This window comes from Rhinopithecus roxellana, chromosome 18, assembly GCF_007565055.1.
Source record: "Rhinopithecus roxellana isolate Shanxi Qingling chromosome 18, ASM756505v1, whole genome shotgun sequence".
Classification (NCBI taxonomy): Eukaryota; Metazoa; Chordata; class Mammalia; order Primates; family Cercopithecidae; genus Rhinopithecus; species Rhinopithecus roxellana.
The window spans coordinates 46,373,121-46,390,867 of record NC_044566.1 but is presented as its reverse complement, the minus strand read 5'-3'; the positions used below and the strand labels follow the sequence as shown (position 1 = coordinate 46,390,867).

General features: G+C 35.4%; 1 protein-coding gene across 1 annotated transcript in view; it reads left to right on the top strand.

The window, feature by feature from the left end:
* The window catches only part of LRRC63 (leucine rich repeat containing 63), a 62,188-nt gene that overhangs the window by 34,377 nt on the left and 10,064 nt on the right, over positions 1-17,747 (top strand). Inside the window, exons 7-9 of the mRNA XM_030921872.1 lie at positions 1,913-2,049; positions 12,270-12,353; positions 17,225-17,464. Coding sequence (XP_030777732.1) covers positions 1,913-2,049; positions 12,270-12,353; positions 17,225-17,464 — 461 coding nt within the window. The remainder of the gene's footprint in view (positions 1-1,912; positions 2,050-12,269; positions 12,354-17,224; positions 17,465-17,747) is intronic.

The window sequence follows — 17,747 nt, the reverse complement described above, 5'->3', positions numbered from 1 at the left end:
GCCAAAAGCATGAGAAAATATATATCATGCAAACAGCAGCAATAGAAATGCTGGAGAGACTATACTAATATCAGACAAAATATATTTTAAAGCAAAAAAAGTTACTAGAAATAAAAAGGGACATTTGTCAATTTACCAGATAGTAGAACATTATAAACAAGTGTTTATTTAGTAACAGAACCCCAAAGTATATGAAACAAAAACCAGAAGAATTGGAGGAATAGAAAATTCAACTGTAACAATTGGACACTTCAATATCCCACTTTCAATAATGAATAGAAAAATTAGTCAGAAGAACAAGAGGGAAATAGAATTGAACAACACCGTAAACCAATTAGACCTAATAAATCTGTATGGAATGTATTAGAGTCTAACTCAAACCAACAGCAGCAGAATAGACAATTCTCAAGTTCATACAGAACATTTTCCAGGATAAATCGTATATTAGGCTACAAAATAAGTCTCAATAAATTTAAAAGGATTGAAAAATCACAAAAGTCTATTTTTGGCTACAGTGGAATTAAATTATAAACCAAAAACTGAAAGAAATTTGGAAATTCACAAATACATGGAAATTAAGCAACATATTCCTAAATAACCAGTGAGTCAAAGGTTAAGTTGTAAGTGAAATTAGAAAATATTATTAGATAAATGAAAATGAAAGCACAACATACCAAAATTTCTGAGCTGCATTGCAGAGTACTCAGAGGGAAATTTATAGCTGTAAATGTAAATCTTTTAAAAAAGAAGAAATATCTCAAACTAACTTTTCATGTAAAGCCACTAGAAAAAAAGAACAAACTTAACCTAAACAAAGAATAAGCAAGGAGATAGTAAATATTAGCATAGAAATTAGTGAAATAGAAGATAGAAAAATAGAGAAAATTTAAAAACGGAAGTTATTACTTTAAAAAAATCAACAAAATTGACAAACCTTATGTAGACTCACAAGAGAAAAAGACAGAAGACTTATGTTACTAAAGACAAGGATGAAAGAAGAAACATTGCTACTGACCTTATAGAAATTAAAAAGATTTAAGGAAAATACTATAAATAACTGTATACCAACTAATTAAATAACTTACGTGAAATGAACACATTCCTACAAAGGAACAAGAAGGGATTTTAGAAAATATGAATGACTCCATAATCCTAAAAATTGTATAGAAATGCAAAGGATTACAAAGATCCAAAATAATTTTGAAAAGAAAGGCAAACATGGAGACTGATGCTTCCGGATTACACGAATGAACTTGCTCTACTCCACCAATTTTGGACCTTTATGATGATAACAAGGTTGAATTTAATGTTAAAGAGAACTAATATAAGACCTTATTAATATTCACCAGAGAGAAATATACTAATCAAGTAAAGATCATAGATTTAGTTATTTATTTGTTTTTCTTTTTAAAATTTGTATACATTTAAGAGGAAGATAATAGATTTAAATGGTTTATTCTATTTTTAAAACTTCACATGAAAAATCAATGTATATGAAATTACTGTGATATCAAAAATAATCTGGCTATGATAGCTGACACTTCTCTGATGACTAAGGTTAATTCCACCTGTCTTCCTGGTTCTACAGATATCTCCTTCCTCCCTCATTATTCCATGATTGTCTCATGAAACAGTGAGCTTGATCAGAAAGGGTGACTTTCACACTTAGAAAAGGACCATTCTTGAGTCGAAGGTGTATGAGTACAGTGGTTGCACTATTTTGCCATATCATACATATTAATGCTGGTCACTTGTTTTGAAGGTTGAACGAGGGTGTTTACTGAGTTACATGATATAGCCAATTGACGTTGCTATAATGATTCTATATTAGTTCAGAGAGTTTATAAAAGGTAACAATAATTTGCATACTTTATTATTCTGCTCATGTTTGTTTCTCTTTTCTGTTCCCCAGATATTGTGTCTTAAAAATTTACAAATACTGAAACTGAGAAATAATCCTATCAAAGAAATTCCTTCTGAAATTCAACAACTTGAGTTCCTTAGAATTTTCACCATTGCTTTTAATTTAATTACTGTTCTTCCAACTGGGTAAGGTTGATGGTCTGAGATTATAAACACAGAAAATAATTTATAATTTTGAAAAAGATCAATTTCCCCTTTGAAAGCAGCTAGCAACTTCTATTTAGCAATTCATATTCTATTCTAATTAGCTAATATGCTTCTTCTTATGGTGTTAAAAACAATCCTACCAGCTACATACAGAGCAATTAATATGGGTCTAGTGACTATACATCTAGAAATATGTTATCTGAGTATGGGTTAAATTAACAGGAATTATCTAAAGCAGTTCAGGTGAGAGCCTTGCATCTATCTCTTGACAGCCTTTTTTTGGATATGGAAAGAGCACTGAATTTGGAATGAGGAAATCTAGACCTTTGACTTTAAAGTTGATGATAATTATATATTTGATCTGGAGAAAGTAATTTAACCATTCTTGGCCTCAATTTTTCTAATCTATAAACTAAGGAGATTGGCTTATATGATATCTAAGACCTTTCAACTCCATAGGAATGCTGATATTTGGACATAAAAGAGGTGGATTTCTTCCCACGTATGGACTAGTAATTATTTAACTCCTGATGAAAGTTTTAAACCAAAACCTTAACCAAATGTCATACAAGATACTTATTCCAATTAGAATTTAACAAATTGAATCTCTAAGCACAAAGAGAAAGGGACTCATAAATAGTTGAATAATACTTTGCAAAATAAGAGTTTTATTTATGGTAACTAAGGAATTGCATCCAAATTCATTTATAAAGATGTTCATTTGGTATTGTTTGTAATTAATGATCTAACAAATTGTACATTCATAAACATTCAGTTATTTAAAAGAATAAGAAATTATATTTAAAAATTACACATTTCTGTGTAAAATACATATACCTATCACACATTTACACATCACATGTATAAAAAGAAAGAATAAACACTAAATAAGTAAGAATGTTACATAGAGTATTTTACTTCTGTTTGACTTATCTGGATTTTTCCACAGTACATAAACTGTATTTTCCCAGCCCTGATACTATCTGCCATTTCTCTAAGGAAATCCTGTTTCCTTTTATTAGAAAATGCTGTTTAAAAGGGAAGATCTGGGTGTTGGGTATCCTCATCGCCATTAGGATATCATTCCTTCTAGACCCTCTCATTGGAGAGAGCAAAGTAATATATGTATGTATATTAACCCATGTGTATACACATACCTATAATTGTTTGTATAGATATAAACACATATATAATTATATATATAAACACAAACTATATATATATATAAACACAAACTATAACATATAAATATATATGTGCATATACAGCATCTAAACATGAATTCCTACTGAAAAATCTATAATCATAATTATACACTTTTAATAATCATAACTACCATTTAAGCAAAATAAATTCCTAAAGCAAGTGAAATGTGATTATAACTAAAAGGTCAACATTTTGTTCCTTTTTTAGATATTGGGCAAATAAGTATGAATTATTGATTATTCATACTTTCAAAAAGTTTGCGGAAGCTATTTTTTAAAAATTATTAGTGTTTCTAAAAGCACTGTATTTTTATTAAATAACATAGGATATGTATGCATATCAAGGAAAGAGTGACAGCATATTGCAAAACATAATGGGGAAAACTTTATTGGCCTCGAAGACGTCAAGCAAGCTCTGACATAATAAAAATGTTATTTGCAAAGCTTGTTCAATGAAAACTCACCAGGAGGGCACTTATACAGTGAAGAATGAAGGTGCTGAATTCTTCATATCTAAGGGTTGTTGTTAGAACTCTACCTTGCTGAGCAAAGAAGACCTCACACAGTGTGGTGAGACTTAGAGATCAGTAACTGAATTAAATTGAGTGAAATTTAGTGAACTAAACAATTATGTAATATATTTGAGATATTCTGGCTCCATGTAAATTCTGGAGTTTGGACATTATTACCAAAACAAGCAATTGCACTGAACTTTGAATGTTATACTTTCATTCTTGTAATTAATTCAGCAGATGTTCATGAAGCATCTATTTTAATACCGTGTGCTCCTAGGAGCTCACCACCTAAAAGGAAGGCAGATAATTGAATACAATCGAGTAAAGTAAAATAATGGAGATGTACACAGTAAAATGTATGAGTTACATGTGGCCCATTCTTAAGGGTAAGAGATGGTTCCCTGGAAGATGTGGTATTTGATCCAAAGATGACTGAGTGTGAATCAGGTGGATTAAACAGGAGAGACAACAAAGGATAGTTGGGCCAATGATAGGGTGGATATTTCTTCAATGAAAAGTTACAACGTATATGAAAAGAAGCAGCATATATAACAAGATGGGAAATACAAGCAGTTTGCTGTTTTTGAAGCTTAGAGGGCAATGCCAAGTGGTAATAAATGGTACAGATTATCTGGGAAGCCTTGTGAACTAAGGTAAAGAATTTATGCTGTATGCAATGAGAAACCATTACAGGTTTTCCATAGGTGTGTGGTAGAGTCAAACTTACATTTTAGGTTATTCTAGTGGCAGTGTGGAGGATGGATGTGAGGGGATAAACAGAATTAAAGGTGATCAGTTGGAAAGCCATTGCAGTAGTTCAAGCAAGAGATGAAGAGAACTTGGACCAAGGCAATGGTAGTGAGCATGGAGAAGGAGGAACAAATTGTTATGAAATTGAAGTAAAACCTGTAATACCTAGAATTGAGACACAGAGGCTATAAGGAACAGAAGAATCAAAGTAAAAAAAAAAAAAAAAAAAAAAAAAAAAAAAAAAAGTCCATTCAAGGTAACACCCAGATTTCTTGTTAGAGTGAAACAATTCAATCATGTAAAATATATTTATTGAGTATTTATTAAATACTGGGCTCTGTCCTAAGCATTGGGTTTAGATTGTTAAAAGAAAGGGGCATGATCTTTTCCCTTATGGGGTTTCGAATCCAGAGAAGGATACAGGAATTTTAATAAATGCCATAATAAATATATGAATATATAAATATAAAACATTCTAAGGGCTTTGACTGAAAAGAACAATATGATGTCAGGAGAAAAAAAATTGAGTCACTAAGAAAGGTGTATCTGAGGAAATGACATTTAAGCAGAAGTTTATGAATCCAGGCCAAGAAGAGGAAAAATAATATTCATGCAGTGGGAATAACATGTGAGGTAAAAAGAGCTTGGACTCCTCAAAGGCTGACAGGAAGCCAGCATGGCTTAGAGTAAAACCCAGGTGAGGTTTAGGAGTTGGATGGGGACTATATCCCATGAAGCTTTGAGGGTCAGGTGAAACATTTATAATTTATTTAAAGTGCATTGAGAAGCCATTGGTTGTTTTTAAGCACAAGAGTGACAAGGCTGAGGAGGTTTGAATGAAGAAAAATAATGAGTTTTGTTTTAGATTAACATGTTGGTTTTAGATTTGTTTTCCATCACAAATCTAGACTTAGACATATTAACCTCACAGGAGAGTTTTGTGCTGGAGATATTTCTGGAGAAACGTCTGTGTTTCAAATACAGAGAGATAAAGAAGAAATTATAAAAGACTGAGGAAAAGCCTCAAATTGCATAAAGAGAACCAAGTGTATCATGGAAGCCAGTGAAGTGGATTATTTTGAAAAAGAAGGATGACCAACAGTGTCAAATACAATAGAGAAGCTCAGTAAGAGTAAAGGTGAGAACAGTTTTAGTGGAATGATGGCAATAAAAGCCAGCTTGCAGTGGGTTGTGATGGAATGGGAAGAGAGAAATTGGTAATAATGAGTGTAGACCATTCTTTGTAGAACTTTAGACGCAATGTGAGAAGAGCAATTAGATAAAAGCTATAGAGAATGTGGGATCTTAGAAACATTTTTGTTGTTAGTTTTTTGAAGACTCGGGCATATTTACAGGATGTTGGAAAGAAACCAATAGGGAATAGATTGGAGATGTGGAAGGATGATAGATGATGCAGAATTTCACAGGAGATGGGAGGGGAAGAAGTCATCAGCTCAAGTGGAGATTCTGGTCTTGAACAGGAGGAGTAACCCTTATCTTCTAAAACTGGAGGTAGGTCCTAAAAATGAACATGTAAAATATATAGTTATAGGGGTAAGAAAACAGGAAATTCATTTAGTCAACAAAGATTTATTTAGCTCCTATATGCATCAGTTGAGAGAGATTACTATGAAATAACTTCAGATAATCTTTGAGAGCAAGACTAATGATTGAAAAGAAATTTTAAAGAAAGTTGTGATGATTTAGTATTGATATTGAGAGGAATGGAAAAGAACAGGGCACAGAAAAGTGAATGTTTGAGAGACGATGCTGTGGGCTTGACTGAGACTGTTCTAGAAAATTCTAAAAGTTGATTGATATAACAAATGATTTTTTGAGTCTGACATCTTTCACTCAACATAAATTTTGGGGATTCACCCATGTTGTATATATCACTATTCCACTCCTTTTTAATGATGACCTCATGTCACATGGCCTTAGCCATTTCAGCAAAGTCAAAAATAGAAATGGGATTAACTAGGAACGAAATCTGTGGGCAAGTCTTTTGTCTTATGGAATGATACCCATGAAATACATGGGAACTCCACTAGGTTCTTGAAGATTTTGTACTAATAGAAATGTTGCCAGAGTGTATTAAGGACAAAGACAGTATGAAATGAAAAAAGGCTGTCACATCTCCAGAGTTTCATGGTCAGGAAACAGCTGAATATGTGTGCCAACTTTCATGAAAAAGGGAGGATGATTCAGAGGGTGGTGCCAGGAACCGGGGAGGATGAAGTCAGGAGCACAGAAGGTGGAACTGTGATTCCAAAAGACAGAGCCAGCAGCCAGGAGGGCAGAAACAGGAAAGCAGGCGGCAGAGCTGGGAGCTGCTGCTCTTTATTCCCAGGCCTGGAAACCAAATGAAGTTTACTCAGTCCTATTTCAAAATTGCTTGGGATTGGTAATTCCTGTTTACCTTTCATTTTCTCCCTTTTGACCCAGAATATCTATAACTTATCCTATGCCTGTCTCACCGTTGTATTTTGAGAGCAGATAACTTGTTTCTTTAATTTCATAGATCCACAAATGGAGAAAAGTTGTGCTTCTGGATGGGTTATATCTGGAGCCTCACCTATACCTGATTTAGATGATGAGATATGGGACTCTGGAGATTTAGATGAGATGTTGAACTTTGAGCTGATGCTGTAAAGGGTTAAGACCTTTCAGGAGACTGAGATAAGTGAATGTATTTTGCATGTGGGATAGATGTGAATCTTTAGGGATGAACTGTGATAGGCAGAATAATGATCCCCAAAGATGTTCGTACTCTACCAGAACCTGTGAATATGTTACATTACAGGGCAAAGGGAAATTAAGTTTGGAGATGAAATTAAGGGTTCTAATCAGCTGATCTTAAAGTAGGGAGATTATTCTGGATTAGTTGAGTGGTCCCAATCAAATCACATGAGCTCTTAAAAATGGAAGGGGGATGCAGAAGCGTTTGTCAGATACCACCGGAGGACTTGGGTTGCTTTTGTTGGTTTTGAAGATGGAGGAAGGGAGTCATGAGTCAAGGAATGAGGCAGCTTGAAAACCTGGGAATGGCCTTCAGCATACAGCCAACAAGAAAACAAGGGCCTCAGTTCTACAGCCGGAAAGAACTGAATTCTGCCAACAGCCTGCATAAGTAAGGAAAGAGATTCTCCCTAGAGCCTCCAGATAGGAATGCAGTCCTACTGATGCCTTAATTTTAGTAGGGTGAGACCTGTGCAGACTTCTGACCTATGTAACTATAATTAACAAATCTGTGTTGTTGTACACCACTGTTCGTGTTGCAATTTGTTATGGCAATAACAGCTAAACTAAAACTAAAACTAAACCAGTCAAAGATTTCAACTCTTGTGGGGATCACATTCCCACAGGAGGAGACAGTCAATATATATAATAAATAAATTACATAGTATGTGAGAAGGCAATAAGTGATATGAAAAAGAAAAAATAAAACAGTAAAAGGGAGTGAGTGTGATTTTAAGTGGGGTAGCTAAGGTAGGCCTTATTGAGAAAGGGACACTGGAACAAAATGGGGGTTTGTGACATAAATTTAGCAGTTCAAGCATAATTTAACAGTATTTTATTAAATAAAACAATTGATTACTCAATTTGTTTGAAGCCCTAATGTTAAGATTTAAATTAAGATACATATTTTTTTCTAGATATTATCTAACATAGAAAAATAGTTTATTTTGGTGGCTAAGTATTGTATTTAAAAGATTGTCTTTTTAATTCTTTTCATTATTAGTCTTTTTCTTATAGTTTCCATATGTTAAAATATGCATACATGTTTTTTCCCATATATATTATTTTGGTACCTTCTCAAAGTTTTACTAAAAGTATAATGGAGTACTTTCACTGTTATCTTTGCATTCCTAACAAGATCTTGCTAAGTTTCATGAGACTCAAAGTGATAGAGTAGAAAAAGCAAGATACTTTCAGAGGCAAGCTCTGCCCCTTATATGCTGTAGACTCTGGCAAGCCACTGACCTACTCTTTTTGTTTGTTTGTTTGTTTTTTGAGATGGAGTCTTGCTCTTGTTGCCCAGGCTGGAGTGCAATGGCACGATCTTGGCTCACCACAACGTCTGCCTCCCAGGTTCAAGAGATTCTCCTGCTTCAGCCTCCCGAGTAGCTGGGATTACAGGCATGCGCCACTATGCCTGGCTAATTTTTTGTATTTTTAGTAGAGACTGGATTTCACCATATTGGCCAGGATGGTCTCGAACTCCTGACCTCGTGATCTGCCCACCTCGGCCTCCCACAGTGCTGGGATTACAGGCGTGAGCCCCCGTGCCAGACCCTGACCTACTCTTAACTTCAGTTTCCATCTGAAAGTTTAGAAAACTAACACTTGTCTTCAAGGATGTTACAAAAATTAGGTAAGAAAATCTTGTAAATTGGCTGGGCGTGGTGGCTCACCATGTAATCCCAGCACTTTGGGAGGCCAGGGTGGGCGAATCACGAGGTCAGGAGATCAAGACCATCCTGGCCAACATGGTGAAACCCCATCTCTACTAAAAATACAAAAATTAACTGGGCATGGTGGCGCGTGCCTGTTATCCCAGCTACTCAGGAGGCTGAGGCAGGAGGATCGCTTGAACCAGGGGACGTGGAGGTTGCAGTGAACTGAGATCGCACTGCTGCATTCCAGCCTGGGGACAGAGCGAGACTCCGTCTCAAAAAAAAAAAAAAACTCGTAAATTATTTTTAAAATCCTTTCAATTATTTTCACAGATTTGTCTCTTTTCCTTTATTTCTAAAATAAAATAAAAGGTGCAATATTTTTGAAATAATGTAACGATTGTTTCAACGTAGGGCAAATTAGAAGTTAATAAAAAACAATTCTATTTGAGTAAAGCACACATTTACTGGGGCCTACAATTTTGTTCCTAACGTTTTGCTTTGAGCTGCTTAGGGCATACTGTGTGAGGCAGCATGGAGGCAGGAAAGCTCAGCTTCCGGGGAAGAACAGGGGCCTCCTATTGGTGGCCGGTGGATCGCCACTCCCATGTTATGCTTGGAACTTTACTACTATAAAAAGCTCTTTGATTTGTCTTTTCAGCTCTCTTATAAAATGAAGCTAATGAATCACTTCAAAAATCCAAACTTTTTTTCTCTTCCCAAAGCTTCTGTAGAAAAGATAAAAGATAAAAAAGGGAGAAAAAGGGAGGTGGGGTTAAGAAAAGTAAAAGACAGAGACATGTTTTAGACTCATGCCCTGAGGTTATGCAGAAACAACTGTGGCAAAGGTGAAAACAAAAAGTCTTTATCTTTTCCTCAGTGGATAGCAGGAGAAAAATGACATAGAAAATAGCTACTTCAACTAAGGGAGTCAAATCTTTGCCTTACTTGTTTGACTCAATTTGCTTTAATTGGCAGGTACGTTCTTTGGGAAAGAGAAACTACTTGGAACAAAAAGAACCTAACAGCCTACTTGAAAGCCCTGTCTTAAGAGCAGATTCTGAAATTGTACACGTTTATTTCCCCATATTGTTATTTATTAAAGAAGGGGATTAAATTACCTTGCCTCCTCATATCTGATGAAAAGGGATAGCTACATTTTATTTCATACCAAATTGGATAAATTGCTCAACCTCTTACAGCTTCCATTTTTTTTAATCTGTAAAAAACAACAATCCTATATTGGTATGGTAAAAGATCATTCTAAATTGCCATATAGTAGGCTTTTAATAAATATTTATATCAGTGTGGTGGTCGTTGCTGATAATACATGAAATTATTAATGCTAGTCTAATCTTGCAAGCTAACAGTAGGGCTCTAGCTTAAGCAGCTCATTGGCCAATAATATGCTAATAAATAAAGCAATGAAATAAATGTAAAAAATTTTACATATCCTAAAAAATGTGATAGATTTGGTACTGGTGGGGCATAAAACCATATATAAATGACATAAATTTCAACTCTAGAACCTATTCAGCTTCCTCAGTGCTGCCTACAGCTGTTACATCTCACAGTCAGCAGGAATATGTCATCTACAGTGAAAGCCTGGAACCTAACTAGGTTGCCAGAGCCAAAGAAATACGGGAAGATAGAATGACTCCAGAAACTGCCTGAGGCAAGAAAATGATATGATATTGAATTGAAAGACAGAGCAAATGGTATTAACATTTTCTTTACAGAGATGATAAGATGTCAGAGATGAACATTGAATTGAAAAGCATTTCTTTTGTTTTCCTAGTCAATCTCATTAACTTCTCAGAGCAAATTATTTTAAATTAACTGGGGTCACCATTCCTTTCATTCAGTTATGATTTACTCAGCACTTACGATGTACTAGACACTATATAAGGCATTGGATATACAGAAATATAAAATTGAATCCGTGCCCTCTAGAAGCTCATAATTTTAGGAGGCAGACCTTTATTGCACAATGTGATGGGTACTATGAGAGGGTAAGCAGAGAAGTACAGAAGAGGCATCTCACCCAGTCTGAAGGATTTGGGAAGAGTTTGTTGGAAGATATGATATCTGAGCCAAGACAAAAAATGAAAAGACAATAATCAAAGAGTCAAGCTTGGGGAAATTTTACGTGTTATTTAGAGATATGTGATAACTGGTTAATTCAGGGAATTTTAGCAAATCAATGCTGGACCACAGAGGAATATGGGGGACAAGTAGCATGGGACCAGATCATGAGGACCTTTATATGCCATGTTAAGATAGTAGGAACTTAGTGAAAAATTCTGCTCATGATGCCTTAAAAATCATACAAATAACTTTTCACCTTTTATTTATATGGAAAACAAGAAAGTCTTTGAGAACAGCACATACAAAGAAGGGGGTGTTTACTAGGGGTTATGATGACTACGATACTGAGGCCTTGAATTCCAGTCTTCAAGAAGCAATTCCCACTTCCATCCCCTAGGAGTCAGGGCTTGTGACAGTGCAACTATGTTTTTACAGACTTTGTATTCTTTGGTTCTCACCTTTAAGTACCTGTCTTGATGGAAAGAAAGATCAGAAGTATTTTACTAGAAAAATCGTAATGCAATTGTAGTGGGTTGACTAGCATCCCTCAGAAATTCATGTCCATATAGAACCTCAGAATGTGACCCTATTTGGAGATAGGGTCTTTGCAGATGCAGTTAGTTAATATAAGGTCATACTTATACTAACTTGGTTAAGGGTGGGCCCCAAATTCGATGGCTATTATCCCTAAAAGAAAGTCATGTGAAGACAAAGGCAGAGGTTGGAATTATGCTGCCACAAGCCATGGAATGCCAAAGGTCGCAGGCAACCGCTGGGAGCTGGGGGAGAAGCAAGGGACAGTTTCTCTCTCAGAGCCTCCTAAGGGAACCAGCCCTGCTGACACCTTCATTTTGAACTTCTGGCCCCCTGAACTGTGAGAAAATACATTTCTGTTACTTTAAGCCACCCAGATGATGGTAATTTGTTATGTCATCTCTAGGAAACTAATGCGACAAGCAAAAAAAAAAAAAAAAAAACTAAGTGATAATGAAAACTTCTCAGGTGACTTTTTCTAAATAGGGTCTTGTCCACTCCAAAAATCTCACACTGGTCTTAATGGATAGATGAGTAATTCTTAGGAATTTTCACAGTAATTACACCATCTTTAATGAAAAGAAGTCGATATAAACGTCAAGATCTTAGAAATCTGGTTTCTATACTGCTGCCTACTTACTCAAGTACTTATTTATTCCCAGTGATGACACATAATCATTTCTACAATTAATTTTTTCTTTCTATTTAAGGTTATTTTCCTTGTCTTATCTTGAAGAACTTGATGTTTCCTATAATGAACTTACTTTTATTCCAAATGAAATTCAGAAACTCAGGTATTTTGGAAGTACCTAGAAAGTTATATGCCCCTTAATTATATATTTAATAATGATTGTGATGGAGAAAATTGAGTCCTTTCATTTATTTAATAGCCATAAAATGTAATCTGTGAAGTACAAAGTTTACCAAACATGTAATTTGAATGATTGGTGTACAGTATTTTTAAGACATAACATTTTCAGGATTTAAAGAACAGTACAGATGACTACTTAACAGAATGGATAAGCTACTTACGTACATTTGTCTCCATGTGTACCTGTGACTCTTATTATATTTCATTTATTTTTTGTAAGGAAATACATATATGCAAAATGCTAATAATACAAAATGTAATTTTTGTGCAAAGTTTCAATTCTAACATTAATAAAACTCTGAAGTTTACCTATGTCCTTATAGGTCAGTATCATACTGTTTTGATTGTGACTTCAGAATAATTTTTAATAACTAGTAGGGAGATTATTTTTCAATAATAGTCTCTTAACTGTTCTCTTTAGAACATAATCCTTATGATCATTTTGTATAATTTCTACCACATCCAGCAACACACATAATCACAAAATTAGAATTTTAATTGCAATTGCATAGAGTTTACTCATAAATTTGGGAGAATTTATATTTTTGATGATAAATTTTTCCACTCTAAAACATTTTTTTCATTTTTTCAGATCTCATTTTATGTTCTTCATAAGAATTTATGAGTCACTTCATATTTTTCCTAATAACCTTTTCTAAGTGTTTTATAATTGATTGTTACTATGAATGTAATGTAATATTTCTCTTATTTCCACTTGTTTCTATTTTCAGTACAGAATAGAGAAAAGCTATGTACTTCTTTATATTAACTTAAAACTAATGTATGTAACCAAGTTCTCCTGTTAGTTCTGATTTAGGTTTACTACATTTTATTTTGTTTCCTAGGAACATAATCTTCCATTTAGCAGAATGAGATAATTTTATCTCTGCTTTTAAAGTATTTAAATCAAGTATTTAATTTCCTATGTGAGAATCTCTATATTTTAGTAGGAGACTTCAGCCTGTTCATATTTATTATGACCAACATATTTAATTTTTTGCTTTTCATTTTACTTTGTATTTAGTATTTATTTACTTTCCCCCTTTCCTACCTATTGTTTTAGGATGCTGTTTGTTCTCTTTTTAAATTTTTGAATTTATTTTACTTTTAATTTTTAGAGACAGGATCTCATTCTGTCGCCCAGGCTAGAGTGCAGTGGCACAATCATAGCTCACTACGGCCTTGAACTCCTGGACTCCCACAATTCTCCTGCCTCAGCCTCCTGAATAGCTGGGACTACAGGTGTACACCACCATGCCTCACTGATTTTTTTATAAGTAGAGATGGGGGTCTCACTATGTTGCCCAGTCTGGTCTCAAGCTCCTAGCCTCAAGTGATCCTACTACCTCTTTTTTTTCTATCTTTGGCATTCTATCGTACTTCCCTAATCTGTTAGTGGTGATCTTTCCTTTTCCCAAACTCATAATCAAACACATTTTCTTTAATGTTTTATAAAGGCAAAATAAAAACTACTTCCTCCACCATGATGGTCTATCTCCCCACTGCTGCCTTCTTCCGCTGTTCGTTGAGACCTTTAGAACACTTATTTTCCTGCTTTCTTTCCAAACTCATCTTCCCCTCATCCAACTCTAGGCTTTGCGGAAATAGTTTAGAAACTTTTGTTTCAGATTCTCATTAGTATTTTCCTTTGCATCATGTCTCTTTTTATTAAAGAATGTTTATTTAGCACTTAAATCTTACAAGCATTTTAGTTCATTCTCCTTTTATATTTATCTGTATGTATTTCAAGACTCATTGTTTACAGCTGTTTCACTCCTTTCCTCTCACCTGGAACCTGGCCGTGTCTCTTTTGATTCATTGGCTGTTTAGCTTTTTTCCTTAAGTATTTTCCTCAGATGGAATCCATAGGTAATTTTTCTCGGAATCTTTAACCCTGACAAATAAATGATGTCTGGAGTGAATGGACAAGCTTGCATTCAGCGTGTTTCACAGTAACCTCCATGATTGTGTCCTCCTCTAGTTCCCAAGGTGCTGGGGAGGCACCTGATGCCAGTTTGATTCTTTTTTCTCCCTAAGTGACTTTTATTCTTAACTGGAAAGACTAAGATTCTCCCATAATCTTGACCTTTCAGAATTGTATTAGATTATGCTTACAAGTTGTCTTTTTTTAAATCTGTCTTTCCTGGAATTCAGTGAATTCTTTTAATCAGTCAGCTCAAACTTCTCTTTTCTGGTTAAGAAAATATGTTTAACTATTTCCTCATCTGTTTCATATTTTCTTCCTAAAATGCCTATATTTACATGTTAGATCTCCTAGATCTATCTTCCATGGTACTGGATTTTTCCTCGCGGTTTTTCTTTCTTTCTTTCTTTTTTTGTTTTGAAACATTTCTTCTACTTTGTCTTTGCCTTTAATTTGGATCCCCATGAAGACCATGTTCTTCTTTCATTCATCCACTTAACTTTTTAGTTTTACAAATCATGCATTTTGGTTCCAGAACATCTCTGTGTGTGCTGTATTTGAATCTTGTTTTCCTATCACCCCCCCGCCCCAACTTTTTATCCATCCCTCCACAGAAGGTGCTTGTCCCAGGACCTTTGCTTTGTATGTTCTATGTGTTTTTCTCTTCTGGCCACTCTTTTTTCCATGCAAGTCCAATGGCAGTCACAGAACACCACTCAGAATGCTAAGAAAGCGAGTGGTGGACCAGGAGGAAGCTTCTTTGCACCCCAGGGTGCTCAGCTGCCAAGGCTGTCTCAATACAGAGCTATTCTAGCTTTAAGGATGGTTTAGCGGCCAGGCGCAGTGGCTCACACCTGTAATCCTAGCACTCTGGGAGGCCAAGGTGGGTGGATTGCCTGATAACCACTAACAGATTAGGGAAGTACAATAGAATGCCAAAATTAATAAGATAGAAAAAAAGAGGTGGTAGGATCACTTGAGGCCAGGAGCTTGAGACCAGACTGGGCAACATAGTGAGACTCCCATCTCTACAAAATATTAAAAAATTAGTGAGGCATGGTGGTATACATCTGAGGTCAGGAGTTCAAGATCAGCCTGGCCAACATGGCGAAACCCTGTCTCTACTAAAAATATGAAAATTAGCCAGGCATGGCAGTAGCAGGCACCTGTAATCCCAGCTACTTGTGAGACTGAGGCAAGAGAATCACCTGAACCCAGGGGCAGAGGTTGCAGTGAGCCAAGATTGGACCACTTCACTCCAGCCTGGGAGATAGAGTGAGACTCCATCTCAAACAAACAAAAAAAAAGGTTTAGCCTCCCCCTAACTCTCTTAGAACTCATTGAGGGGAAGGAGGCAGCTAAACAGGTGTGTCCTCCAAGGTAGACCAACTCAGACAGGGAGAGCCTCACCATGGCTGTTCTGGTGAGGCGTGGTGAACCTTCACTAGCATTTGCCTAGGGTGTGCCACACTCATTCTGATTGTCCACATAGAGTTTGTATTTCTCAGCTTGGGCTACTGTAACAAAATACTATAGGCTGGGAAGTTATAAAAACCAGAAATTTATTTCCCACAGTTTGGGAAGTCCAATATCAAGTCCCCAGCAGATGTGCTGTCTGGTGACGGCCCCCTTCCTCATAGATAGCCATCTTCTCACTCTAACCTCACATGGCAGAAGGGGTGAGGGATCTCTCAAGTCTCTTTTATAAGGGCACTGATCTCACTTATGAGGGCTCCCACCCTGACCTAGTCACCTCCTAAAGGCCCCGCCTCCAAACTTAAGGTGAAGATTTCAACATTTAAATTTTGAGGGGACAGAAACATTCAGACCAGAGCAGGACTCTCTCCTGCTGGTCCCTAGGCTTGTGATTTGTGCAGAAGAAAAAAGTGGCCATGCCAGCTCTCTCAGGACTGTGGCAGAGTCCAGGGTCTTGCTCACCTTTTTCAGACCATGAGAGGTGAATTAGTCAAACTCTGGTTGAGGGATGAAGGGAGCTGAGGTGTCATCTTCCTAGCCTCATTGTTTTAAATACCCTTGTTGATCACATTTTAATGTTATCAGCAGGAGTCATAAATAAGTTACACTGTGTGGATATAAGATGTGAAACTAGACTGTAAATGAGAATCTAGAGGTCCTCAGCAATTTGTTTCCTAAAGTTCATATATCAGCCTTTTCACCTCTAGTACATTTGACAAGTTGGACCAGCCTTCGATTTGATTTTGATGGGTCTCTCATGAATAGACTCTTTTCTGTCTGCTTCTAGGACTAATTAGAAAGGAGATACACGACTGTACAAAAATACCATTGAGGCCAATGAAAATAAGAAAATCAGTAATGTTGGCTCTGTTTGAGTAAAGAATAAGGGTTATTAGAAGTAATTTACACAGAAAAAACCCAGAGGACCCAGTTAATGAAAAGTTAAAGCACAAAATAGCAAATAACATGTTTTGATAGCATAAATTTCACTATTTTGATTGGGCTTGAATGAAAAAATATATATGTATTGATGTTTAATTTGTCTATGAAAATATATTCTGCATATCATACTATACTATATTTTATGTAATATGACATTGATTAGTCTTGTGTTTGTGGATATTTTTTGTTCTATAGTGATGACATATTGCAAAAATCCAAACTATATACTTAAACTGTGCTATTCGCTCAAATGCACTTATTTGCATAATACTATATTGGTTCAGTTGCTTTAGAAATTTATTCTATTGATTCTAAAGAAATACTTAAATTCATACTTGTGTTTTATTGGTACTAGGTTTGATGCCAATTTTCAAGAACAATTGAGGCAGAATTTTACTTTAATATTATGAATTGTGTAATACCTTTTAAAGTATGGTGTCCTTTATTTACAGATCACTTGAAAGACTGACCGTTGATGGGAATGAACTGAATTTTTTCCCACATGGAATTTTGAAGCTTAACCTGACAAAAATTCAGTTTGAGAATAATTTCACTCATCCTTGTTTTTGGAGAGAGAATTCTTTGAATAATCCACAACAACTTACTCAAATTATTTCTTTGTTCATTGTCCAAAATAAACTACATAAATTTTATGATAAGATCCCAGTAGAAGTTCAGAAGTTACTAAACTGGTGAGCAAATGCTGAAGCCCTTTTAACCAAAATATATCTTTAAGCATTTAAAACGTTCTTCATTACAGGCTTAGATGACAGTGTCACTAACACGCACACGTACTCCATGACACACACAAAACCATACACACAATTCTTCAAATCGTTCCACCCGGTTCTTCAGGTATAATAATGTAGTCTGAATCTGACCCCATTGTGTGATATTCTCAAGTTGTTACTTAAATCCAGTGTGAAATGTGAGTTGTCTATATGGCTGTTGCATAAATCTTTTCTATAAATTTCT